Source organism: Salminus brasiliensis, chromosome 9 (assembly GCF_030463535.1).
Source record: "Salminus brasiliensis chromosome 9, fSalBra1.hap2, whole genome shotgun sequence".
In the NCBI taxonomy this organism is placed as follows: Eukaryota; Metazoa; Chordata; class Actinopteri; order Characiformes; family Bryconidae; genus Salminus; species Salminus brasiliensis.
In genome coordinates this window covers 26,570,615-26,591,813 of record NC_132886.1, presented here as the reverse complement: position 1 = coordinate 26,591,813, position 21,199 = coordinate 26,570,615, and the positions used below count along the sequence as shown (strand labels likewise).

Sequence of the window (21,199 nt, the reverse complement as noted above, 5' to 3'; positions counted from 1 at the left end):
ACATGAGATGGATTTTATACAAAGGACCTGTTTCCAAAGTGCATCAGGCTGAAAACTCACTTTCTTCTGCCCCCTCGTCTGTAAGGGTCATATTTGTGCAGGTGTTGCTGCACAGTAGAAGAGTGGACCACCTCTCCAGAGTCTGATCAGTCTTCACCCAGTTCTTTTGCATTTAAACTGGTGTCACAACCATAAATGACAAATAAATAAAGATGGATGTGTTTGGAGAAAATTGGTATATTTTAATAATATATATATATAATTATATATTAATATAATCATAATTCTATTATTCAATAAGGCAATAAAGTATGACGTAAATGTGGCTGTGAGGCTTATATTTGTCAGTATTTCACTGTCACGTCTGTGTAATGGACCACTTAGTTACAGTTGTGTATTCAGTGTATTTTTAAAAAGTAATTCTTGATCTTATCACAATAATAGAACTTTTATGATCTATTTATTTTTTATTTTACAAGTTAATCCACTGGCTGGCATAAAGATATATGAAATTAGTCTAATATAACAGACCTGTGCAATTTCACAATTTTATAAAATCACAAATAATGAATAGAAAACTGTAAAGGAAAATAAAACATTTTAAATATATTTATTTAAAAAAAATAGACATTCAGAATGGAGAGCAGAGCTGCAGATATACACATATATTCCAATTTCCTGCTGAAATTAGTATTAACAGTTTTCATAATCAATTCTCAAAAGAAAACTGGATCCACCCAACTCTAAATTAAGGCTTTGTCACCTTTACCTTCACCTTCAGTCCATTGTGGCTTTTGAGGCGTGCACTTATGATCATTATCTTGCAGTAGAAGCCCTCCTCTCTTCATCTTCAGCTTATTTACAGAACATGTGATGCTTCCAGGGTTTGCTGGTATTTCACTGAATCCATGATTCTGATATCTCTTCCACAAATTTCATATTAGTGCAGGTGTCGCTGCACAAGTAGTAGAACAGCGCATCTAGTCTAATAGCCTTCTCCTGCTTCGTGAGCATCAGTTACTGAAATTTTCAGAGTGACTGGAGGCTGCTTAAAGTCATCCATGGCTGCTGATTGTTAGGCCGATGTTTGAGAAGTCTTTATAGAGTATTTATAAAAGTTTGAAATGTATCACCTGGCCTTTTCATAGCGATGACTGAATAAGCCATCACCTAAGGTCTGAGATACGACGTTATCTGAGTGCTCCATGTATGCATGTATCTCTGTATGTATCTCTGTGAATATGAGCCTAAAAGCCTGATCTGAAAACCTCAGGATATAACTATTTGAGGTACAGTGTAGTCCCAAGTACAACAATTCCAGCTCAGACCGAGGTTTAACACTGGCTACAGTACGTAGAACATATCTGAAGACCTTGCTTATTCTTTAAACAGTGAGGGAAAATCTTGGCCCAGCCTAAAAGCTCATGTCGTTTGTAGTAGAGGTTTCTTCCAGGGTACCTTGTTAAAGGCAATAGTTCTACATAGAACTATGCAAACTTTCAAGAACCCTTTCCATGCAGGTTCTTCACCTGATTTAATAGTCTTTCCTAATATAATCTTTCTTTTAAAAGCAGTTCTCAAGAGTTTACCTCTGCATGCTTGGAGTATCTCATGAACAGGAGAGATACGTGCTAAATTAAGTACATCATCCAAAGATTTGTAGTTGTGGTTTTGAAATTAAACAGTGACTATAAGGTCAAGGCCTCAACTCAGGGCTGTGCATGTTGATATTAGGTAAACCACAGGTCTTTCAATACAACGCAATAAAAGTCAGCCCTCTTCAAATATGCAGCGCACAGCCAAAAAAACTAACTCCGAAACACCTCCTCTGTCCTGACTGTTGACCCTCTTTTGACACTGTATTCCATGGGCTTAAAAGTGTGTGTTATTGCTACAGGTCCCCAGTTTCTGTGATCAGCTTGCAGAGCTAGCGTTTTGGAATCTGTGGAATCTACATGTCCTTTGCACATACTTTGCCAGGAAATATACACTGGAAAAAGGTTCCCATATATTTGGGGATTTTTAAGGAAAACTACCATGCAAAAACAACCTCGAGCAGATTGCAGTGGGGGGTAACCACCCTTAAAATAACGGAAGACTAAAGGCAAATATCTGACACATCTGACCAAGTTTGGCAGCTTTAGCTTAGAGAAGACTGAAGCAGCAACTCCAACTAGGGCAGTTCTCACTACTAGAAAAATGCTTTCATGACACCAAGCATGGCATCACCTCCCAAAATCAACACAAGGATGAAAATTCCACCAATTTAATGAGAAAATGTTAAGAAATCATACTGAAAACCATCCAAGTTGAGCCATTGCTGATGCTAAGGTAAGCTATATAAAGATGAGCTAAAATACCTGTGCAAATACTACTAATGACACTGAGGGGAGGAGGGTTGGAGAGAGGTAGGATAAACTGTGTCCGCTTCCAACAGAAATACAGTATGTTTTGGTGGTGTACTAAGGCAAGGCATGCTGTTCAGTATGGCAGTATGCAGATGTGTACACTGACCGGGTTCAGATGTGTACAAAAGCTCCACACTAATGAAATCTGGTTAATCAACACACAGTAACAGGTGGTAAGTGTGTTAATGTGGAACTGACGTGCAGCTTTGAAACAAGTAAATGAAGCACGCCTTTTCTTACAGGCGTATCATTCTCTGAAGTGAGTCACTTAAGCGCCACCCAGTGTCCAACACTGGAACATGTGAAGGTTCAGGCCCCCTGAACCCCTTTAACACTTCTTACACTGTAGTGTATGAATATACTGCATACACTGTATGTTTGTAGACACCCCTTCTAATGGATGCATTCAGCTAAATTCACACACATACATAGAGCTTGTCGAGTCGAGTAGTAGAGAAAGTACTACCAATAGAATAGGACTCTCTAGAGCAGATGACCTGAACATGAACCTATTGCCAGGCGTAAGCTAGAGAGGTATAAAGCCCACTGGCATTGAGCTGTGGAACAGTGGAACTGTGTTCTCCGGAATGATGAATGGTGCTCCATCCAATACATTTGGGATGAGCTGGGGAGCTGGGGATGAGTTGGGGTGGAGATCATCCAATATCCCAACTGTTGTTGTTGCTGAATGCAACCAAGTCCTCACAGCAATGCTTCAAAATCTAGTAGAAAGCCTTCTTCCCTGGACAGCAGAGAGTTACTCTAAAAAAGCAGGATAAATACCCTTGATTTCAGAAGAAACAATGAATGAGCAGTATGAATGTCCCAATACTTTTCTCCATATAGTAGATAATGCAGAGAGCCCTCCTTAGTTCATTACAAGTCTAAACTAGCATTAGGCAGAATATAATCATTTCTCTGCTTCAGAAAAAGCAGACAACCTACTAAAAATCCTTCCAATACATCTCCTAACCTACTAAATCCAATATCTGAATGTTCAGAGCTTGTCTACACCATTTGCTTCTCATAGAAGACATTTCAATTTCTGCCATGAGACTCTTTTTTTAAGTATTTCTGCAGAAATCTGCAAGGAGAATTTCCCACACCTTCAGACAGTTCAGTGAAATTAGACGGTTTTCAGCTTCTCGCCAGACAAATTCTCCCAAACACATTAAATGATGTTGAGGTCTGTTCTGAGAACACCAGCAGCTTGCTCTGTAACCGTTCTTCATTTGTGTCGGGTTGCGTTTCTTAGTAAGAGCTTCTCGATCAGCTCCACAGCGTTCACTCCAAAACAAATAATCTACCTGGCCAGCTGGACACATGCCAGTATAGATTTATAATAGGTTAATCTATTAAACAGAGTAAGATGGTCATCACTGATTCATTTTGCACCAGCAAATGGGGAGGGGAAAAAAAGCAGAATCAGAAATGGATTCATGGATGACCAACAGTTATCATGTGGATGACCAATTACTGCTCTTAGCTCATGTCATGCAGATTCCTCCTCAAACTGGGGAAAGGAAGGCTCCTAAGTTCCCTTCCCAAAGGTACTATTGTTGAGTCCCTGGTCAGCTCTAGACTTGACTACAGCAACTCTTTCCTTGCTGTCCATCTCTCTAGGTTGAATATTTCAATGCTGTTTAGAGTATTGTTGGTGGTTTACCAGCTCTTACATGGTTATTAGAAGTCTCACTTTCTCTGTATCTTACAATCGCCCAAGAGGACAGTCTTGTGTTTAATCTCTTTGGAAAAGAGATCCTGAAAAATAAGTAACTTGTACTTAAAGCAGCATTATGTAACATTTGTACCTCAAAATAGCAGCTTTAACATCATGTTGATGCTCCACTGACTGTAATAGGGAAAGTAGCACTGCCATCATTGTTATTCAGGGCTCGGTAACTTTGGGAAAGTGAACAGGACTGCACTCATGAGAATCATAGAACTCTGTGTAACCTGGGTCAGATTTGTGTAAAATCCTTTAAATTACTCGACCACATGATTCTTCAACATTCAGTGGTGGTTCTGTATCTCTCAGCTTGTAGAATGCATGTATAAAGTGCGTCCTTTAGCGGTGGCTCAAAGCGTGAATTCCATTTTCTGACTGTACGTCAGAGCCCACAAGCAACAAATACCAATTCTTGCACAGTACCACTTTAATGGCCACTGAAAACTGTATTGAAGGCATGAAAGCGTATGTTTTAACAAGACAAATCAAAGTAACGTTGATTTTTTCAGCTTGCCAACTACCCACAGTGAAATATTTCTTTACAGAGACAACATTTCGAAGATGTTCGGATTTCCAACTCACCATGTGACTTGTTTTATTTAATCTGGTTACAGTGACTAGTACAGCATCTTTAATCAATCCTGAACATCAAAATAATCGATGGGATCTTCTTTATCATGCTTCGGCCATGCATTGCTACCGTCAACCCTGAAATAAACAAAACGACACAAACATTTCAACACCAGACATTCATTTTGGATCTTAACCCATACATTTTGAATATTGTGCAAAATAATAAAATCTGTTAAATTTAGTGAGCAGCTCATTATTGTATTTTTGTAATGTGATAAAGGTCACATGGCTACCTCTAATTATTTTAAGGTTAATTTCAAGCTCAAGGACGTAAAAGTTGTATTTCATCATTATGTTCAAGAAATGGGGTCAAAACTGGTTTTATGTAATATATCAAGTCAAGTCAAGTCAGATTTATTTGTAGGAGGAACCAAGACTCACAAGCGGGACCCATCCTCCTCTGGTCAGAACTATTTAAACATTAATGCTAAAAATTACCAAACCTGGTACAACAGATAGCTAATAATGGTGATATTAATAGTGGCAGATAGTTACGAGTCCATTTTTATTTTTTTTTTTACTTTTTTTGTACTGTGTTTAAATATTTAAATGGGTTGGATTGTAAAATTAGCTCAAGTACTACAGAAGCACGCCAACATTCTGAGATCACGAACACACATTCACAACTGTCCTGAGACGAGTCTAGAAGTGTATGTCACTTAGGGACTTTATGAGTTAAAGTGAAAGACAAAGTGCTATAAGGGTCTGTTACACACACATATACAGACATCACTGTGGGCTTTTATGGGTTAAAGGATTTCAGCAGTCAAGTGTTTCCACCTTCACTGCTGTATCAAAACCTTCTGGTTCCATATTTTAATGATATTTGAATAGAAATGGTTTGAAACTGGAATAAAACAGATTTCCACACCGGTGTAGGCTGTGGTGCTGTTCAGTGTAGGCTGCAGACTAAAAAGCCCACTGCAATGTGGGTCACTTTATTTTTGGATTTTGTATGGAGTAAATAATGCATTTTATTTCTTTTTGGACACTGGGTGCCTTTTTGTTCTCTTTCTTCGTTCACTAAATTGCTCCCTACCAGAGAGCCCCAGCTTTTTTGGTATATATTTGTTGGCTCTAAAGAGGCATTTTGCTTTGGCAAATTTGCATTAACATCCAAAGAGAGGCTTTGTTGCCACAGTGACAACATCCACTTTTAACAACCAAGAGTCATGTAGTGATTCTACCATAGAGCTCATCAACACAAATCTGAGCCAGTGACTTACTTGCTGTTGTACTGTTTGATATGGGCAATGGGTGGAGGGGCCCTGGCTGCAGTCTCTCTCTCAATCAAGGCAGTCAGAGTGGTGTTCGGGCACACAGACCGCCCCCTGTACATATACCACAACAAACGGTCAGGTCTGAACTCTTCCCATAGTATCAAAGTCCAGTATCACATGTAGCAGATAAAGGCGCTGGAGTCATAGTGATGCCATGCATGTCGACCTTTAGACTCACATCACATTAAACAATGTCTACCACAAGCTGTCTGACACTTGCAAAGTAATTATTTTGTGTCGTTATTCAGAAAGGAGGGCACAAAAAAAATAGTCTGCATTCTGCCACATTAGGCCATACTGTTGCACCCAACAGCTGTCCACCTCTGCCTAGCCTAGAGAGATGACCTAAATACCATCATCACAAGCTCACGACCTCATTTCATACCTTATGAGGACATTTTTTTTTTGTTGGGCAACTAATCAAAACTAATTTCAGCAGCAGTTTACTGTGCTGCATTATTGAGACTGTTGAAGTGGAGATGTTGGACAGGTAGACAGGTGATGTTGGAGACATTTGGACCATCCCCAAAAAAAAAGAAAAGAAAGAAAGTTCAGCACTGACCTGATGGCTGTGATGACCACGTTGCGTTTGGGTTCACTGTCATAGCTGACGCTCTCCACGCCATAAACTTCTGCCAGTTCATGGACGATTCTTCGCTGCTCTCGCTTCATAGGTGGAAAACTGTGATGCCTCCTCTGCTGCTTGCCCTGGAGAATATGCACAAACACACAGCTGTGAGAAACGCTGCAATGTGAGAAGCTTCAGGACATGTTCTGAAAGGCATAAGTGGTAAACATGTTTAAGGCTCATTTATGATCAATGTTAAATATGGATATGGATGGAGCCTTCTGTCTGTACTCCTCATTAATTTCGCTTATATTTGTGTGTGTATATATATATCAACTGCCCTGTAGTGGCTGCATTGCTTAACATCCATGCCAACAAAAAGGACGCGCAAGTGGACATTATTAACCTTTTAATAACCTTATTAACAATGTTTAAAACGGACATGTTTATTTTTGCATGTAAAGGGACTTTAAAAAAAGAGCCTTTTTACCTTGTTTGCAAGTTCAACTAGATTCTTGATCTCCTCCTCCACCTCACTGACAAATCGAAATTCTTTTCTGTATGAAAAAAAAAAGAAAAAGAAAAAGAAAGAATTTAGGATTTAGATTTTTAAAGAAAGTAACTGGGTCTGCAGTACTCAATGTCTGAATTAAGTATCTTTATACTGAGTATCATCTAATACTGAGCCAGTTAGACAATTTGGCCAAAATCTGCTACTAATACTAAAGTAAATGTGAATAATGTCTGCTAATTGTGCTAGAACACAGTGGTAAAAACTAAAGGATCAGAACTGAATCAGGTTGAATCAAGCTATCCCCCTGATCAATTAATATATGCCTGCATCCAGGATCAACTGGATCGCATAGTTAGAACTGAAGGCTGAACAAACCTTGCATCATCTTTGAGAGAGTCACTGTATTTGCATGTGGAGGCTTTGGCATTGAAAGGATCAACTGACTGATCAATCTGCAGTGCTTCAGCCAGACGCCTGTAAGAGAACACCAGAAACCATGAATCTGAGCCGTTTCAGACACTCAAGTTCTCCAAAATGAGGAATACTTTGCCTAGAGTACCAGAATGGACTGAAAGCTTAGACACAGAAACTGGAAACAAGCTCACCGATTTCTCTCTAGAGCTGCACATTCTTGATCACATTCCAACCTATAAAAGACAAAGGTCAAAAGAACTGAAGAGCCGTTAATATGTAAGGTGCAGTAATAATTTTGACTGCCTGTCGCCCCCTGCTGTCCACAGACAAACAAGCAACAATGCAAAAACCAAAACTCAAACTTCTCAGATGTTACCTGGCCTGCTTCTGCTCCTTCTTAGTAATCAGACCGATATCAACAGACTCTCCCAGCTGCATATCTGACAGCTTACTTGCCACAGCGATGGCAGCATATCTGTTTGCCAAACACAAACATTCGATTAATGTTTCTTCCACCATCAAGGACTTCCATTTCAGCTCAGCTGCAGTGGTCACACCATAACTACGCCCTTATCAGCACTGAGATTTCTGTTTCTGCTCTGATTGAATCTATCCCTATATTTAAGGCGGGAGTCAGTATGGGTTAATTGGACAACTGACCTCTGCTGAGAATTGGCTGCCTCTGTGCAGGGCATGGTCTCTTTCCTGCGGCCACATTCACACTGCATGGACACCTGATGATCAAACAAACATTTACTGCTTATGTGTTCTACATCTGTTGCCATAAACGCAGCAAAGGTTTGCCACAGTGGCAGCTTTAAGCACGAACAAAGGGTTTTCACAGGCAGAAGCATCTGTTGAGACAAAGCAGGTACCTTGGCAGGGCAGCTGGTGCGTGGGCAGGGGGTGCCAGGGTGGCATGGGGCATTACAGGGATGCCCACATTCAGGCCTGGGGTGAAGACAAGGCTGTTTACACTCGCCATCTGCACCACACTCCCCACGATGGCAGATCTTCTTACAGTGATGGGAGCAACCTGGCAACGGCTTATTACACACCAAACCACATGAAATATGCTGGATGTGGCATGGGATATTGCTTCTTTGCTGTAGGAAGTGAATGCAGAGTAAGACGTTTTTAAAACTATTAAGTACAAGTGTACAATTGGCTTTTATTGCTTAATAAAATAAATCAATACAAAGCTCTGCGTCCACTAATCTTTCAAAAATATTCAATGGTGTTCTGTTACCTCGTGGTTGCCCATGCACCACTTCTTGGTGAGGTATGTACAGGGAGGACACTGCTCCTCACTGTGGCAGGAGTGGAAAACTGCAGGAGAAGTTCACCAAATGCATACAATCACAATGTGCGAGCATGAATAATTGTCTACAGAAACAAAATGATTGTCAACCTAGCACCATCCTGAGCATTTCCACTGTATACAGTAGTGTAGCTATAATAGAAGCAGTAATCTTATAGTGCTTTCTTGGGTTTTACCTATGTTCTATTATTTAATTGATTACATTCATATACATAAATAAATGAATGAAAGACTGAATTTTGTGTGGAAAGTTCTCTTTGCAGATTTCTGCCAAAAAAAAAAACATTGTTGTAAAGGGTGGACGAACTAAAGAAATTCATTATCGAATTTATTATATTTAAGTTCTTAAATATAAGAAATTTCAGTGTTATTGTAGTATTGTCGGGGCTGTCCAATGAAAAACATCTCCAAAATAGTGACTTTACATGAGAAGGCAGAAAATGTTCTTAACTTGGAACATTGGAACTTGGAAAACAGAAGTCAATGTAAAATGTTTTTTCCAAGTAATTTAGAGCATTTCTGTTGTTCTATTCATCCACAATTATGTACACAGTGTTCAGAGCAGCTACAGGGTTCAAACAATGGAGAAAACTAAAACGGACAAAAATGGAGATCCAGGTTTTTCAATGGACAGTAGCGATGTGTTTTCTTTGGTCTTATTTTTCCTTCCTGATGGTGAAAAATTTAAAGCTTTATTACAGCCATTTTGCCTGAGAAATAAAATAAATGAATGGTGGTCTGAGACTTTTGCACCGTATGTGCATAAATAAATAAAGAATAATATACCACATTATTTCCAGAATCAGTGCATCCCTATGCAAGACATCTTTGCTAAACCTGCTGATGACCTGATTGATAGTCTCTGGTCTGTGTACCTGGGTGATCGCAGTCATGCTGGCGAGTGCAGGGCTTTTTGCACTCAGGTGGTTTGGTGCCACATGGAATAGGTGGAAACATCACTGTCTCGCCACAGTAGCAGGCCAACTCATCAAAACCTATGGATTAAATAAATCATGCAGAAAGAAATCACTGTTTTCCACAAATTAGCATCAGTGCATCTACATAAACACAAAAGGACTAAGGGGACAGCAGAAAGGAAGAAGAAAAAGAAGCTCTAGGGTGCTGGATGCGGTTATAAGGATTGAATACTCACTAGTTTGCCAGCAGGGCTGACAATTTCCACGGTGACAAAGCTCCTGGCACCGATGTAGACCACAGTTGAGTTTGTATCCACAAATCGCTGTGCATTTATGCTCAATATCCTGATTCATGAGAGAAAGAGACAGGTAAGCGTTCCATTCAATCTGCTGAAGTTCTTGTTACATCTAGTATTAATTGCAAAAAATGGCCTTCTTACCACACAGCACATCTCTCCACACTTGTGCCGGCCACAGGAACGCTTCTTACTGCAGCGTTTTTCACAGGTAAACATCAACTCTTCTACAGTGGAAAAAAAAAAAACATTCATGCTTGAATAACAATATAATGTATCATGATTTATGTTAAATTACCTCAGATAATAGACCAGGTAAAAGCACTGATTACCTTCATTCTGAATTGTAGTACATGGAACCGCCTGAGAAAGAGGGGAGTGTATAATTATTATGGTACCCGAAGCAGATATTTACCACACATGTAGTCATGTACTAAATGACTGACTAAGTAACCAACCTTGGTCTTGCTGCCACATCTGCATTTAATAGTGGAGGTGAGAGAGCATGGGCCACAGCTGCCCTCATGGCAAAGCTTATCACACAGATGAACTGTATCTGAGGAAGAGAAGAAGGGTGGGAGGGTCGGAAGTGAATCACAAATTGAGACCGACATTCAAAACCTCTAATAGACATAATCTTACCCATGTTGGTCATTTAGATGTTATTTTTATTCTGTTAATACAGTAAACTTTTATTGTATTTACAGCACTCATTGGACTGACCAACACACAGTACAATGGAAAAGTCCAAAAGCCCAGTGCTGATGTCAATCCCAAGATACCTCCACATTCACATATACACATACACACTTACCAGCATCGCCGCAAGGCAGTGGCATGCTGCATATTTTGCCACAGGAGGGAATGGGGTCAGTGCAACTCCGTCTCTCTGGATAGCCAAGTTCCAACAGCTTAGCCAGGGCTGTCTGTCCACAGGGGCAGCTGCGAACTAGCTTGGGCGAGCGAGGGCATGGCTGGCACTGGCCAGTGTGACACGTTTGCTGACAACGGTGGATCTTGCACTCCAGCATCCTAGAGATTTCACATACATGGAAAATGCCATATTAGAGCCAATTTGCTTAGTGGCAGGGGTTTGGTGACTTTTCTGCTTGTGCACATCTACTAAATCTGGCAGCATCTGACTTTAATCGATAATGCTTGAGAAGAGAAGTGTACTAATTCCTCCAGGCCTGAAACCAGACACTCCTGATTTATGATTAAATCCAGCCACAAAACTTTCAGTGATGTTGAATGATTAGTTCTGAAACAAACACCACTCCAACTCCTGTTAAAGACACTGGTTGGAGCTACATTGCCCTACATCACCTTAGGCTCATGTGCAGCTGCTCCAGAGTGTCCCATTGTACTGGCACTGGTTTTCTATGAAGATTGCACTTACTTTCCACAGGGTTTGTTGCAAGAGAAATGTCCAATGCCATCAAAGCTGTCCCGGTTAGTCCCACATGGCACCTCCCTGTGCACCACGCCACAGTAACACACTGTAGAACACAGAGACAAAGCGATAAAGAGTGGCAGTATGTAAGCTGGAGTAGCAGACAACTCGAGATGTACATTAGCAATGTCAAATGATATGTATGGTACCAGTCAAATGTTTGGACACACCTGGTTGAATGTGTGCTGATCATCATCTTAAAACATCCGAATGCATAGACACACGTATCCACTGTGGTTGAGATGTTGTAGGTGGGGGGTTTCAAATAGGTTAGTTGTAGGACCATTGCAATGTGAGTGTGTGAGGGTGGAAATACCTCTCAAACCACGCAACTACAGTATGTTAAATGTATATTAATACATAAACATTTGTCATTTAGCAAGACCAATAAACATTTCGAATAGCCTATAGCCTATATGACCAACTCACCCCCTAGCCATGGCATCCTAACTACAGTGGATACCCCTGTGTCTCTAGCGGCCTGTTATCTGAAAATATGCTCTCTCTTATTTGAAAAAATATAGCATTTAGATCAAATGATTTAAAGATGATGGCCAGTACTTATTCAACCATCTGTGTCCATACTTTTGACTGGTACTCTATATATCTATCTAGAGTAATAACCTTGCTGTATAAAAGATGACTTGACCTAATTTTAACTCATTGTAACCTTATGAGGCATGCTTACCTTGCTGGACGAGGAGCTGGCAGGGTTGGCATATGCCTTGGTGGCAAATCTGGGTGCAGCGGTGTTCTGCACAGTTCAGCAAAGCACCACACACTTGTTCACAGCGCAGGAAGTCAGTCTGACTGCAGCGCACCTGCTTACTACACACAAACACACACAGACGTGCAGTCAAGAGAAAAAACATTTTTGTTTTGATGACTTGGTTTCTTATTAGAGCATTTGAGACGGCAATGCTTAGTACCTTGTTCTTCCACAAATGCATGATTTGGTGACAAATGCTGGACACTGAGGACAGGGCCCTGGATGGCATAAGCTGTGAGGAGGAAGAAAAGAAAAATGTGAGCTTTCTTCAGCAGAATTCTGTCAATTGGGATTGATCTGACTAACATTGTGAATGTGAATTTAATTATTTTCTTTAAATTGAGGCATGTTTCTGACCAAGACGACCAGCACGGCCTCACCCACTGAGCAAAACGTGCCACACTTGCAGTTAGATGTGGTTATGTTATGTGCACAGCATAGGGTTCAGTTGTTTCTGACAGGTCTATGCCACGTAAAGGCAGACAATACTGTAGTGTAGTCTTTAGGTAGTCTAATAAAAAAACTCTGACAATGTGAATACTGCACTCTTGCAAATAGCAATTTGACCAAAATCTCTCTCCCCTCTACAGTCAGCAAGTGTAGTTTGCATTCGGGAGCCACCCCTCAAGAAGGACACGTTTTACACATTCATTTTTGGACTTCTGAAATATACAGAACCGCCACTCAAAGTAAAGAAACCATGTGGACTGAGGTGTTAGAGTAGTTCTAGTAAGTAATGTCCTGCCTGCTTCACCAAAGTTACGAGCAAAGAGCAGAAACAATCGAGACGATATTCTGCCTATTATTGTCAATGGAACAACCACATGATCTTTAGGCTGATATTGTAAGCTAAAAATAGCACTCAACACTGCTTTAAAACCCAATCAAAAAAGACCTGCAGGTGGATAAACCTTTTAATGGTCCATGAACAGTTAAGATGTGGTTGTGCCTGTGTAGTTTTACATGTTGCAGGGATGATTGCAGTTTCCTCCAGTCCTCTTCTTCCCACACATATCACCACAGCTGTGTGGAATCTCACTGTGGTAATACTCTGGATTGGTTACTTTCCCTGCAGGTTTATTAAACAAACAAACAAACAAACTAAAAAAGTGACCACAGTTTGAAAAAACTAAAGAACACAGACAAAAACTTAAACTGCAGCCAAGTAGCCCATAATGTAAAAGCTCAATAGCTATTAAAGAAGCAGGTTCTTACCACAGAAGCAAGAGTAAGAGGTTGGGACCTTGGATGCCACGTTTTGGCAGGCAGGACACCGCCAGCCCTCACCACTATCTGTAAAACAAACACTGTGATAAACAGACAAACACTTAACTTAATTTTAGCAAACAAACTACCACAACAGCTGAGTAAGCATGGAGAAGATTTGAGCACAGATAATCACACTTAGAGGGAAGTTGTGGGATATTACAGATGAACTGGGGTCTGTAGGAATACTGTACCATCAGCCTGAGAGGCAGGGGAGCGAGCCCATTTCTTGATGCAGTTCAGGTGGAAGACGTGGAAACAGCTCTGACAGCTCCAAACCGGTGCCATGACCCGAATGATGTCGCAACAGACCATGCACTCATACTTTTCTTCTGACAACTGCTCAATCAGACAGCCTGAACACAGAACACAAAACACACACTTTAGCAGACCAGTATGCTGTAACTGATTCTAACATAGGCTTTCCTAATGAGGGTCATTACAAGGTTACTGTAGGGGTTCATCTTATATACATATATAATAAATTATATATCGTATATATATATATATATATATATATATATATATATATATATATATATATTTACAAAGACTGAGACAGCTGTAAAACAAGCCAATTCTAAAACCCCAAAACTAGAGATGCACCGACTGCACTGACTTTGTGGCCAAATCCAATGTTCTTTCTTTCTAGGAATCATAAATGACAACAACTTGTTCAACTTTTCATTAACACTATTAAATACATATCAGTGTGTGAACATTTTTAGCTATTGTAGATTAAGCACAAAGATTTAATACTTGAAAAATACTTTTTTCAAGCTTATTATAAGCTCATAAATATTATCCAAAGCATGTAACAATCTAATGTTAAAGTTTAACTAGTAGCGCTAAATGGCTTTCTGTTGACTCTTACCAGAGTTTCCACCCCACAAAGCTTTCTCATCATCTATTGTTTTATTAAAATGACCAATCAACTGGTGAACGCAGGGCTAGATAGGATATATTTACTCACTCAACTGTCCCATGTTGCTAATGTTTACGCAGATGCAGTGAGCGAAATAAACCTGTCTGACTTTACTGTTTCTTCTCGCCGCTGAGCTCACCAGTTCTGGCTGATCACACAGAAAATTGTCAGACTGCTCGGTGCATCTCCACTTAACACTCTTGATATGTTCAATTTACACCCTCAAAACTTAACATACACCCAACCCACTAGCAAAAGCCCTGCTAGCCTGAGTCAAAGCTGGAGAAACAATAAAATGCGCTTTAGAAGTAGTCCTGGCTCATTTTTAAAAACCAGTAAGACCTGAGAAAGCCAAACCTGTGGAGAACTACACACCGAGAGGACAGCAGCACTTTTCAGTAAGATTGGTACATAAGTACAGTGGTGCTATTACAATGGTAATAAAAGCAGAGCTTATCATTATTTTTCCATGGGCCCTCCACGAAAGGAAAATCTGTGAGTCAGCTCATGTTACTGTGATCAAATGAAGGTGCTGTTCAGGATTGAGGCAGGTCTATGGGGAAGTAGGTGTCCTAACTTTTGAAAGGTCCTATAGGTAATGGCCCAATCCTAAATCAGCACCAATCTTCTGAAAGCGCTCACCTGTCTGGGTCTCTTTACTCTTGGGGACCTCCATGCATTTAATTGGCCCAGTCCTCTTCTCGGCTCGTCTCTGTACTTGCTCTTGCATCCGGGGTCTTTTCCCTTGATCTCTTCCACTCCCGCCTCTCCGACTAGCTTCATTTTTGCCTCCTCTGTTCTCTTCTTCTCTCCGTCTCCCCTCCTGTCCTCCCAGGTGGGTTGTCTCTCTCTCTCTCCAGTTGCTGTTGTCACTGGAGTGGAGAACAGGGCCTTTCTTTGTGGGATTTGGCTGCCTCCCTCCCCCTCTTCCTCCTCCACTGGCTCCTCCTTCTCTCCATCCTTTTTGATTCCTCTTCTCCTGCCCAATATCAAGATGTTCAATAGATGCGTCATTGGCTACAGAACCTCCAGCTTCAGCACAATTCTCCCTATTTGTCTCAGTGTTTCTGGGAAACGGCCCCGGTGCCCTCTCTCCCCTTCCTCTCCTGGACCTTTTTGGCCAAGTATCTCTTGTATCAGCTTGGCCCTCTACCATGAAGGTCCCTCCAGGAGGTCTTTGTTGATTCTCCACATCTGAAGGCCTATAATTAGATGGGACATTGGGCCTTTGGCCCCAGTTTTGCCCATGGTCCCGCCCTGAGTGGCCATCATCAATTCCAGCCCTTAACCATCTTGGACCCTGGGTCCAGCGGGCATTATTGCGGCTGCTGTCACCTCCTCGTCCCCCTCCTCTTCCCCTCCCTCCTCTTACATCATGCCTGGTGGAAGGGTTGTCAGCTGGTGCAGCAGCGGCGTCACGCAATTCATGCGAGTTCTCACTGGCATGTCCTGCTGGATTAGAGTATCCTGACCTCGGATGGGGTCTATCGTGACCTCCCCACCTGCGATTGCGGTCTGGCCGCGGGCGGCCTCTTCTGGAGTGTGGCTGGTTGGGTTTTCCTGCTGCAAACTCATGTGCTGATGCCGCAGACGATGTGTTCAATTCGTCAGGGTCTAGAAGAAAAAGGAAACAGTTATAATACAGCCCGTTGCTGATCCACAGTCCTGCCCTGTAGCTGCATGGCAACAAACTTCAGCACTGGCTGAAACAGCTCAGCTGATAACTTCCTGCCCGGCAAAAACGAGCACACTGTCTGCAGGCCGCTCGTGCATTTGCAGCACAGGCATCCTGCACCATATAGTTTGTTAATCGTTAACATAATACTGGCCTTTGCAACGTCGATAATGCTGAAGGCAGAAACATGTAAAAAGACCACTGTCACAGTACACCAACATTTTCTCACTCACTGGCTGTAGATTTAGAACCGTTCACTTCTCAGTCCACATGCGACATTACAGAAACCAACACATTTCCATATATTTCCATATATACTTCATATGTTCTAGCTCCACTCATCCTTTCTGAAGTTATTCGGCTTTTTGAACGAGGCACGTCACAGAGCAGCTGATCAGAACAGAGGTTATTAGCAAATTTCTGCCTAAATCACACCGTAACAAATTCTAAGGGATAAAGAGAGGTTGAAAAATGGTTACGGAAAATGAACGAAGACAAGTTTTAGTATGTCACAACATTCACAAGCATTCATAAAATGCATGAATTTTTAAACATGTTATGAGCTGGGTTTCCCAAACGAATCCTAGAACACAAGGATTCATGTGGTATTTGATCTGTGCTTCTTTAGTTTATAATGGAAGATGCCAGGATAATGCTGCTAACAAATACTGGACTTACACTGTCACCAATCACATCACCAATGCTTCACATATGTATCGGAAAGCTACATAAGCAAGATACATTTTTAAAAAATGAAAAAAAAAAAAAATCAGTAACACTACCACTATGGTCTGGGTGTCGTCAGTTCGAATCCCGAGCCATGCCACTTGGCCATCAGTGACCGGAGTCAGAGAGAGCACAATTGGCCGTGCTCTCTCCAGGTGGCTAGATGGTGCTATCTGCCCTCGTCACTCTTAAAGCGATGCAGGCCGGCACAGGTGTATGTTAGCTTATGCTAATGCATTCCTCAGAGTGTGTTGGCCATCCGGCAATGGGCAGCATTTGGAAAAGACATGGTGTCCAGCTTCACATGTATCAGAAGAGACGCGTTACGTCCTTGTCCTCCTAGTGTCAGGAGCAGTGCTAGTGCTAGGGGTTAGCTACAAACAGGTTGGTTCATTGGCAGTACCAAACCAGAAGAAAAAAATGAACAGTTCAGCAAACTAAATGTAGAGGATTTTAAACCTCAGGGATTTGTCTGCATGTAGAGCAGGCTGAGAGATGTTTGGGAAAGTATCCATGAAGAAAAGATTGGCAAAAGTCGAGGTCTGTCTAAACTGGACTAAAGAGCTCCTCCATTAACACCAGTTTCTCTGCAGTAGTAGAGCCAGGACTGCTTTTTTTTTGGACGGAGACAACAAACAAATCTGCGAGCAGGCTCTGAGCCTAATGAGACTAGCATGACTTTAACATTACATTGAAATCATCAAACTCAAAAACAGAAAGCTGGGTTTTAATACCGAACATTCTGATCGTGAGATTTGAACACCGATAGTAAAATCAAGCCATTCTTTTAAGCGGCGATAGAAACGGTGGGCTAGGTCCATTGGAGCCAATTGAGGATCATGACCAATGTGAGAAATTATTAGTGGTGTAAGAAAATAACGACATATTTGAGTATTGTGATGATACATTTCGCAGTGCTATATAATTTTTTTTTATTTTATTTTTTGTTTATAAAATTTACATGTGAAGATTCATGGCAGACAGTGGTTGATGTTGTGCTGTACTCTTCAGCCATTAACTTCTTCCTCTCCAATGTAAACACACATTTTTATACCATGAAAAAAAATCCTAAATCTGATTTATATATTAATAACCCCCTTGAAGTATCGTCATCCTTCCTAAGTATCTCATAGTATCGTCATCCTTCCTAAGTATCTCATAGTAAAGTCATACTTCCTAAGTATCTCATAGTATAGTCATACTTCCTAAGTATCTCATAGTATAGTCATACTTCCTAAGTATCTCATAGTATAGTCATACTTCCTAAGTATCTCATGGTATCGTCATCCTTCCTAAGTATCTCATAGTATCGTCATACTTCCTAAGTATCTCATGGTATCGTCATACTTCTTAAGTATCATGGTATCGTCATACTTCCTAAGTATCTCATGGTATCGTCATACTTCCTAAGTATCTCATGGTATCGTCATATTTCCTAAGTATCTCATAGTATCGTCATACTTAAGTATCTCATAGTATCATCATACTTCCTAAGTATCTCATGGTATCATCATACTTCTTAAGTATCTCATAGTATCATCATACTTCTTAAGTATCTCATAGTATAGTCAAACTTCTTGCCAATCCACAGCTCTGAGTATCAAGAGATTCACACCGTTCACTGCGACGCCCCTGTAAATAACTGCCCGTTACTCTGAGGGGCCGCCAGTGCTTTCAGTTACAGCATGGCAGCATGGTGTAAGGGGAATATTAGCATGTGTGATTATACGATATTGTGAATATTGTTCATTCCTGACAAAGACATGGTCACGTTTCATAAACTAGGCCTAATGCTTAAACAGTCATCAAATAGCCAAAGACTTCACTAGCAGGACTAGTAAATGAGGACTCTCTGAACTTCGGCTTTTAAGGTCTGGACTCATTAGTTCCTAAACGCCGAAGTGCCAAGAAATGACAACAGCTTCACTGTAACACAGAGTCTATTCACTGACTTTATCACATCATTTTCTAATCCATCAGAAAGACAGAAACCTACGTAGATAGCTAACTTACATAGCTAGCTAATTATTCAGGATTAGCAAACAAGTTTGTTGGCTAAGTTAGTCTCGCTAGCTAGCATAACTAACCAGCTAACCGATTAGCACAACTTGTCTAACGCTTATTTATACCACAGCCACCTTCACTGACACTTTCCCCTTCGTGTCTACATTCGTCCATAAAATCAACATAAAATCAAATGTATTCATAAATGGTTAAGTTTCTGTCTACTCAGCCAGTGTAGCCAGCCTAGCTAGTACGTTACTGGTCTCTAGCTAGCTAGCTAGCCTGCTAACAGCTCCTCCGTTACGTCTGCCTGTCACCCCACACGAGCTAAGCTAGCTAGCTATAGCTAACCACGCTCAGCCCGTCGTGTAGAGAAAGTTCCAGGCTGAATTGGGACATTTACCTGTCACAGAGGCTTCAGCCATTCGGCTACATCCGAAGGGAAACCCCTCCGAGTGTTTTAGAGGTCGTCCCCTTGTCTGGAAACTGAAAAGGAGCGAATAAGTGAGGGCAGCTAGCTAGCTAGCTAACAGTGCTAGCGCTGATCCGCTCCAGTAAGAGAAGTGAACGAGGGTGGCGCTCCGTCCCAGTCTGCTGAAGAGCTGAAGAGCTGGACTGGACCACTGAGTTCAGATCTGCAAACAGACTGCTTTCACTTCTGCCTGGACCCCGGAGAGCGCTGTGGCTTTCTCCAGACAGTAACCAACGTATAGAACATGCTACACTAGATGGACAAAAGTATCGGGACACCTGCTCATCCAGTGTGTCTTCTGAACTCAAGGATATGTATATATAAAGAGTAGATCCTGCTTTTGCTGGATTAACTGTCTCTACTGTCCAGGGAGGAAGGCTTTCTGCTAGATTTGTGGAGCGTTGCTGGGAGGATGTGATTGCATGCAGTGACAAGAGCCTTAGTGAGGCCAGGGGCCTTTCCCCACACCTCATCCCCAACTCCCAAACTCATCCCAAAGGTATTGGATGGAGCACCATCCATCATTCAATGCTGGGGGGCTTAATATCTCATTTATCTGCTCCTGAGAGTCCTATTCTATTGGCAGTACTTCGCTACAGGGACTAGACAAGCTGTGTGTTTGTGTGCATTTGCACATTTGTGTCAGCAGAAGGTGCACCTTCAAGTAGCTGAATGCATTCGTTTGCGGGGGTGGATGCTGTTTTGAACGCAGCCCATGTTTAGTGGTGGGTTAGATTTCTGATCCTTGCTGGGTCGAGCTTTTTCAGGGTTGGAACCATTAGGTTGTAGGTTTATTTGTTTAAATTTGATCCTGGGCTCTACTAGAGCTGAGGGGTGATCTCAGGAAGGGCGTCATATGAGAGGAAATGGTCAGGTGAGCAGTTCTGGGTCCTGCTTCTCAAAATCAAGGTCTGAATGCAATGATCTTCTCAGCTAAACTAGAGCTGGCATTAGAAGAACTAGAGGATACAAAGTGACTACCTTGATAAGCAGCTCTACTGCAGGCCCTCTACATTTTTTTCTGAAAGCTCTGGACGGAGGGTCTACCAGGCTGTCCACATTTTTACTTAGCTCTAACTTAGCTATTAGTCCATTCAGTGCAGTCTGTGCTGCTGGAATGTGTAACCTCCCCTCTGCTGATTGCTAAAGTTCACTGTCTGTTGATTCTTTCCTTAATTAAGTTAATAATCTCTAGACATTTAGGACTAGTTGTTCATCTGTTTTGAATTTACGTGGATTGTCTTAACATTTAAGCCGCCTAGGCCTTCTGGTCTGAGGTTCTTTGAGGCTCCTCTGGCCCCTGTGGACACCAACAATGTGGACTGCCTGATTGGCTGCAAGGACTTCCAAAACACTGTTGTAGCAACACCAGGATCAGGCAATAGAAAGTAGCAGATGTTCTGTCTAGACATGAATAAGGCCTGGATGAGATCCTTGGCAGGTCTTTGTTGTCATAAACCGTCACACACTTGCCATTTTGCAGCAATCTGGAGGATCATGGCTGGGAGCAAATGTAATGTACTCTGAAAATGTTGTGTGCTCATCCCACTGATCTTTGCAGTAAGTGATGAGTGGTCCAGCAGTGGAGAATCAGTCTATCAGTTCTATTCGGGGCTGAATTTTAGGTGATGAATCTGTCTTCATTAAAGCAAGGAGGACAGATATTTAGGCAGAGTTGTGTTCTGACAGTGTAGCCGTGAGGAGGCGAGGGTGTGAACTCATTACTGAGCACAGTTATTTAGTAATTATAGAGCAGCACCCACAGCACTGCACAGTTTGAAGTATTTATTTATTATGTATATATTTATGTCCTTGATTATCATCATTAG

The 21,199-nt window shown here is 41.5% G+C and overlaps 1 protein-coding gene across 2 annotated transcripts; it reads right to left on the bottom strand.

The window, feature by feature from the left end:
• Positions 1 to 640: 640 nt before the first annotated feature.
• nfx1 (nuclear transcription factor, X-box binding 1) lies at positions 641 to 19,476 on the bottom strand. Of its 2 annotated transcripts, XR_011980143.1 has the most exons (25): positions 19,302 to 19,476; positions 15,136 to 16,107; positions 13,763 to 13,924; positions 13,518 to 13,595; positions 13,266 to 13,371; positions 12,463 to 12,534; positions 12,222 to 12,361; positions 11,480 to 11,579; positions 10,895 to 11,112; positions 10,539 to 10,636; positions 10,413 to 10,443; positions 10,225 to 10,307; positions 10,021 to 10,129; positions 9,743 to 9,862; positions 8,796 to 8,875; positions 8,422 to 8,652; positions 8,207 to 8,280; positions 7,923 to 8,021; positions 7,738 to 7,779; positions 7,508 to 7,606; positions 7,109 to 7,175; positions 6,613 to 6,758; positions 5,997 to 6,101; positions 4,720 to 4,845; positions 641 to 3,170 (listed from the first exon to the last, which is right to left on the bottom strand). XR_011980143.1 is itself a non-coding variant. In XM_072688057.1 (24 exons), the coding sequence occupies exons 1-24, from the start codon at positions 19,321 to 19,323 to the stop codon at positions 4,773 to 4,775; spliced, it is 3,327 nt and encodes a 1,108-aa protein (XP_072544158.1). In that variant the 5' UTR covers positions 19,324 to 19,476; the 3' UTR covers positions 4,547 to 4,772. The 2 variants fall into 2 exon arrangements, 1 of the variants encoding a protein (XP_072544158.1); XM_072688057.1 differs by lacking the exon at positions 641 to 3,170 and having other exon boundaries at positions 4,547 to 4,845.
• Positions 19,477 to 21,199: the final 1,723 nt, after the last annotated feature.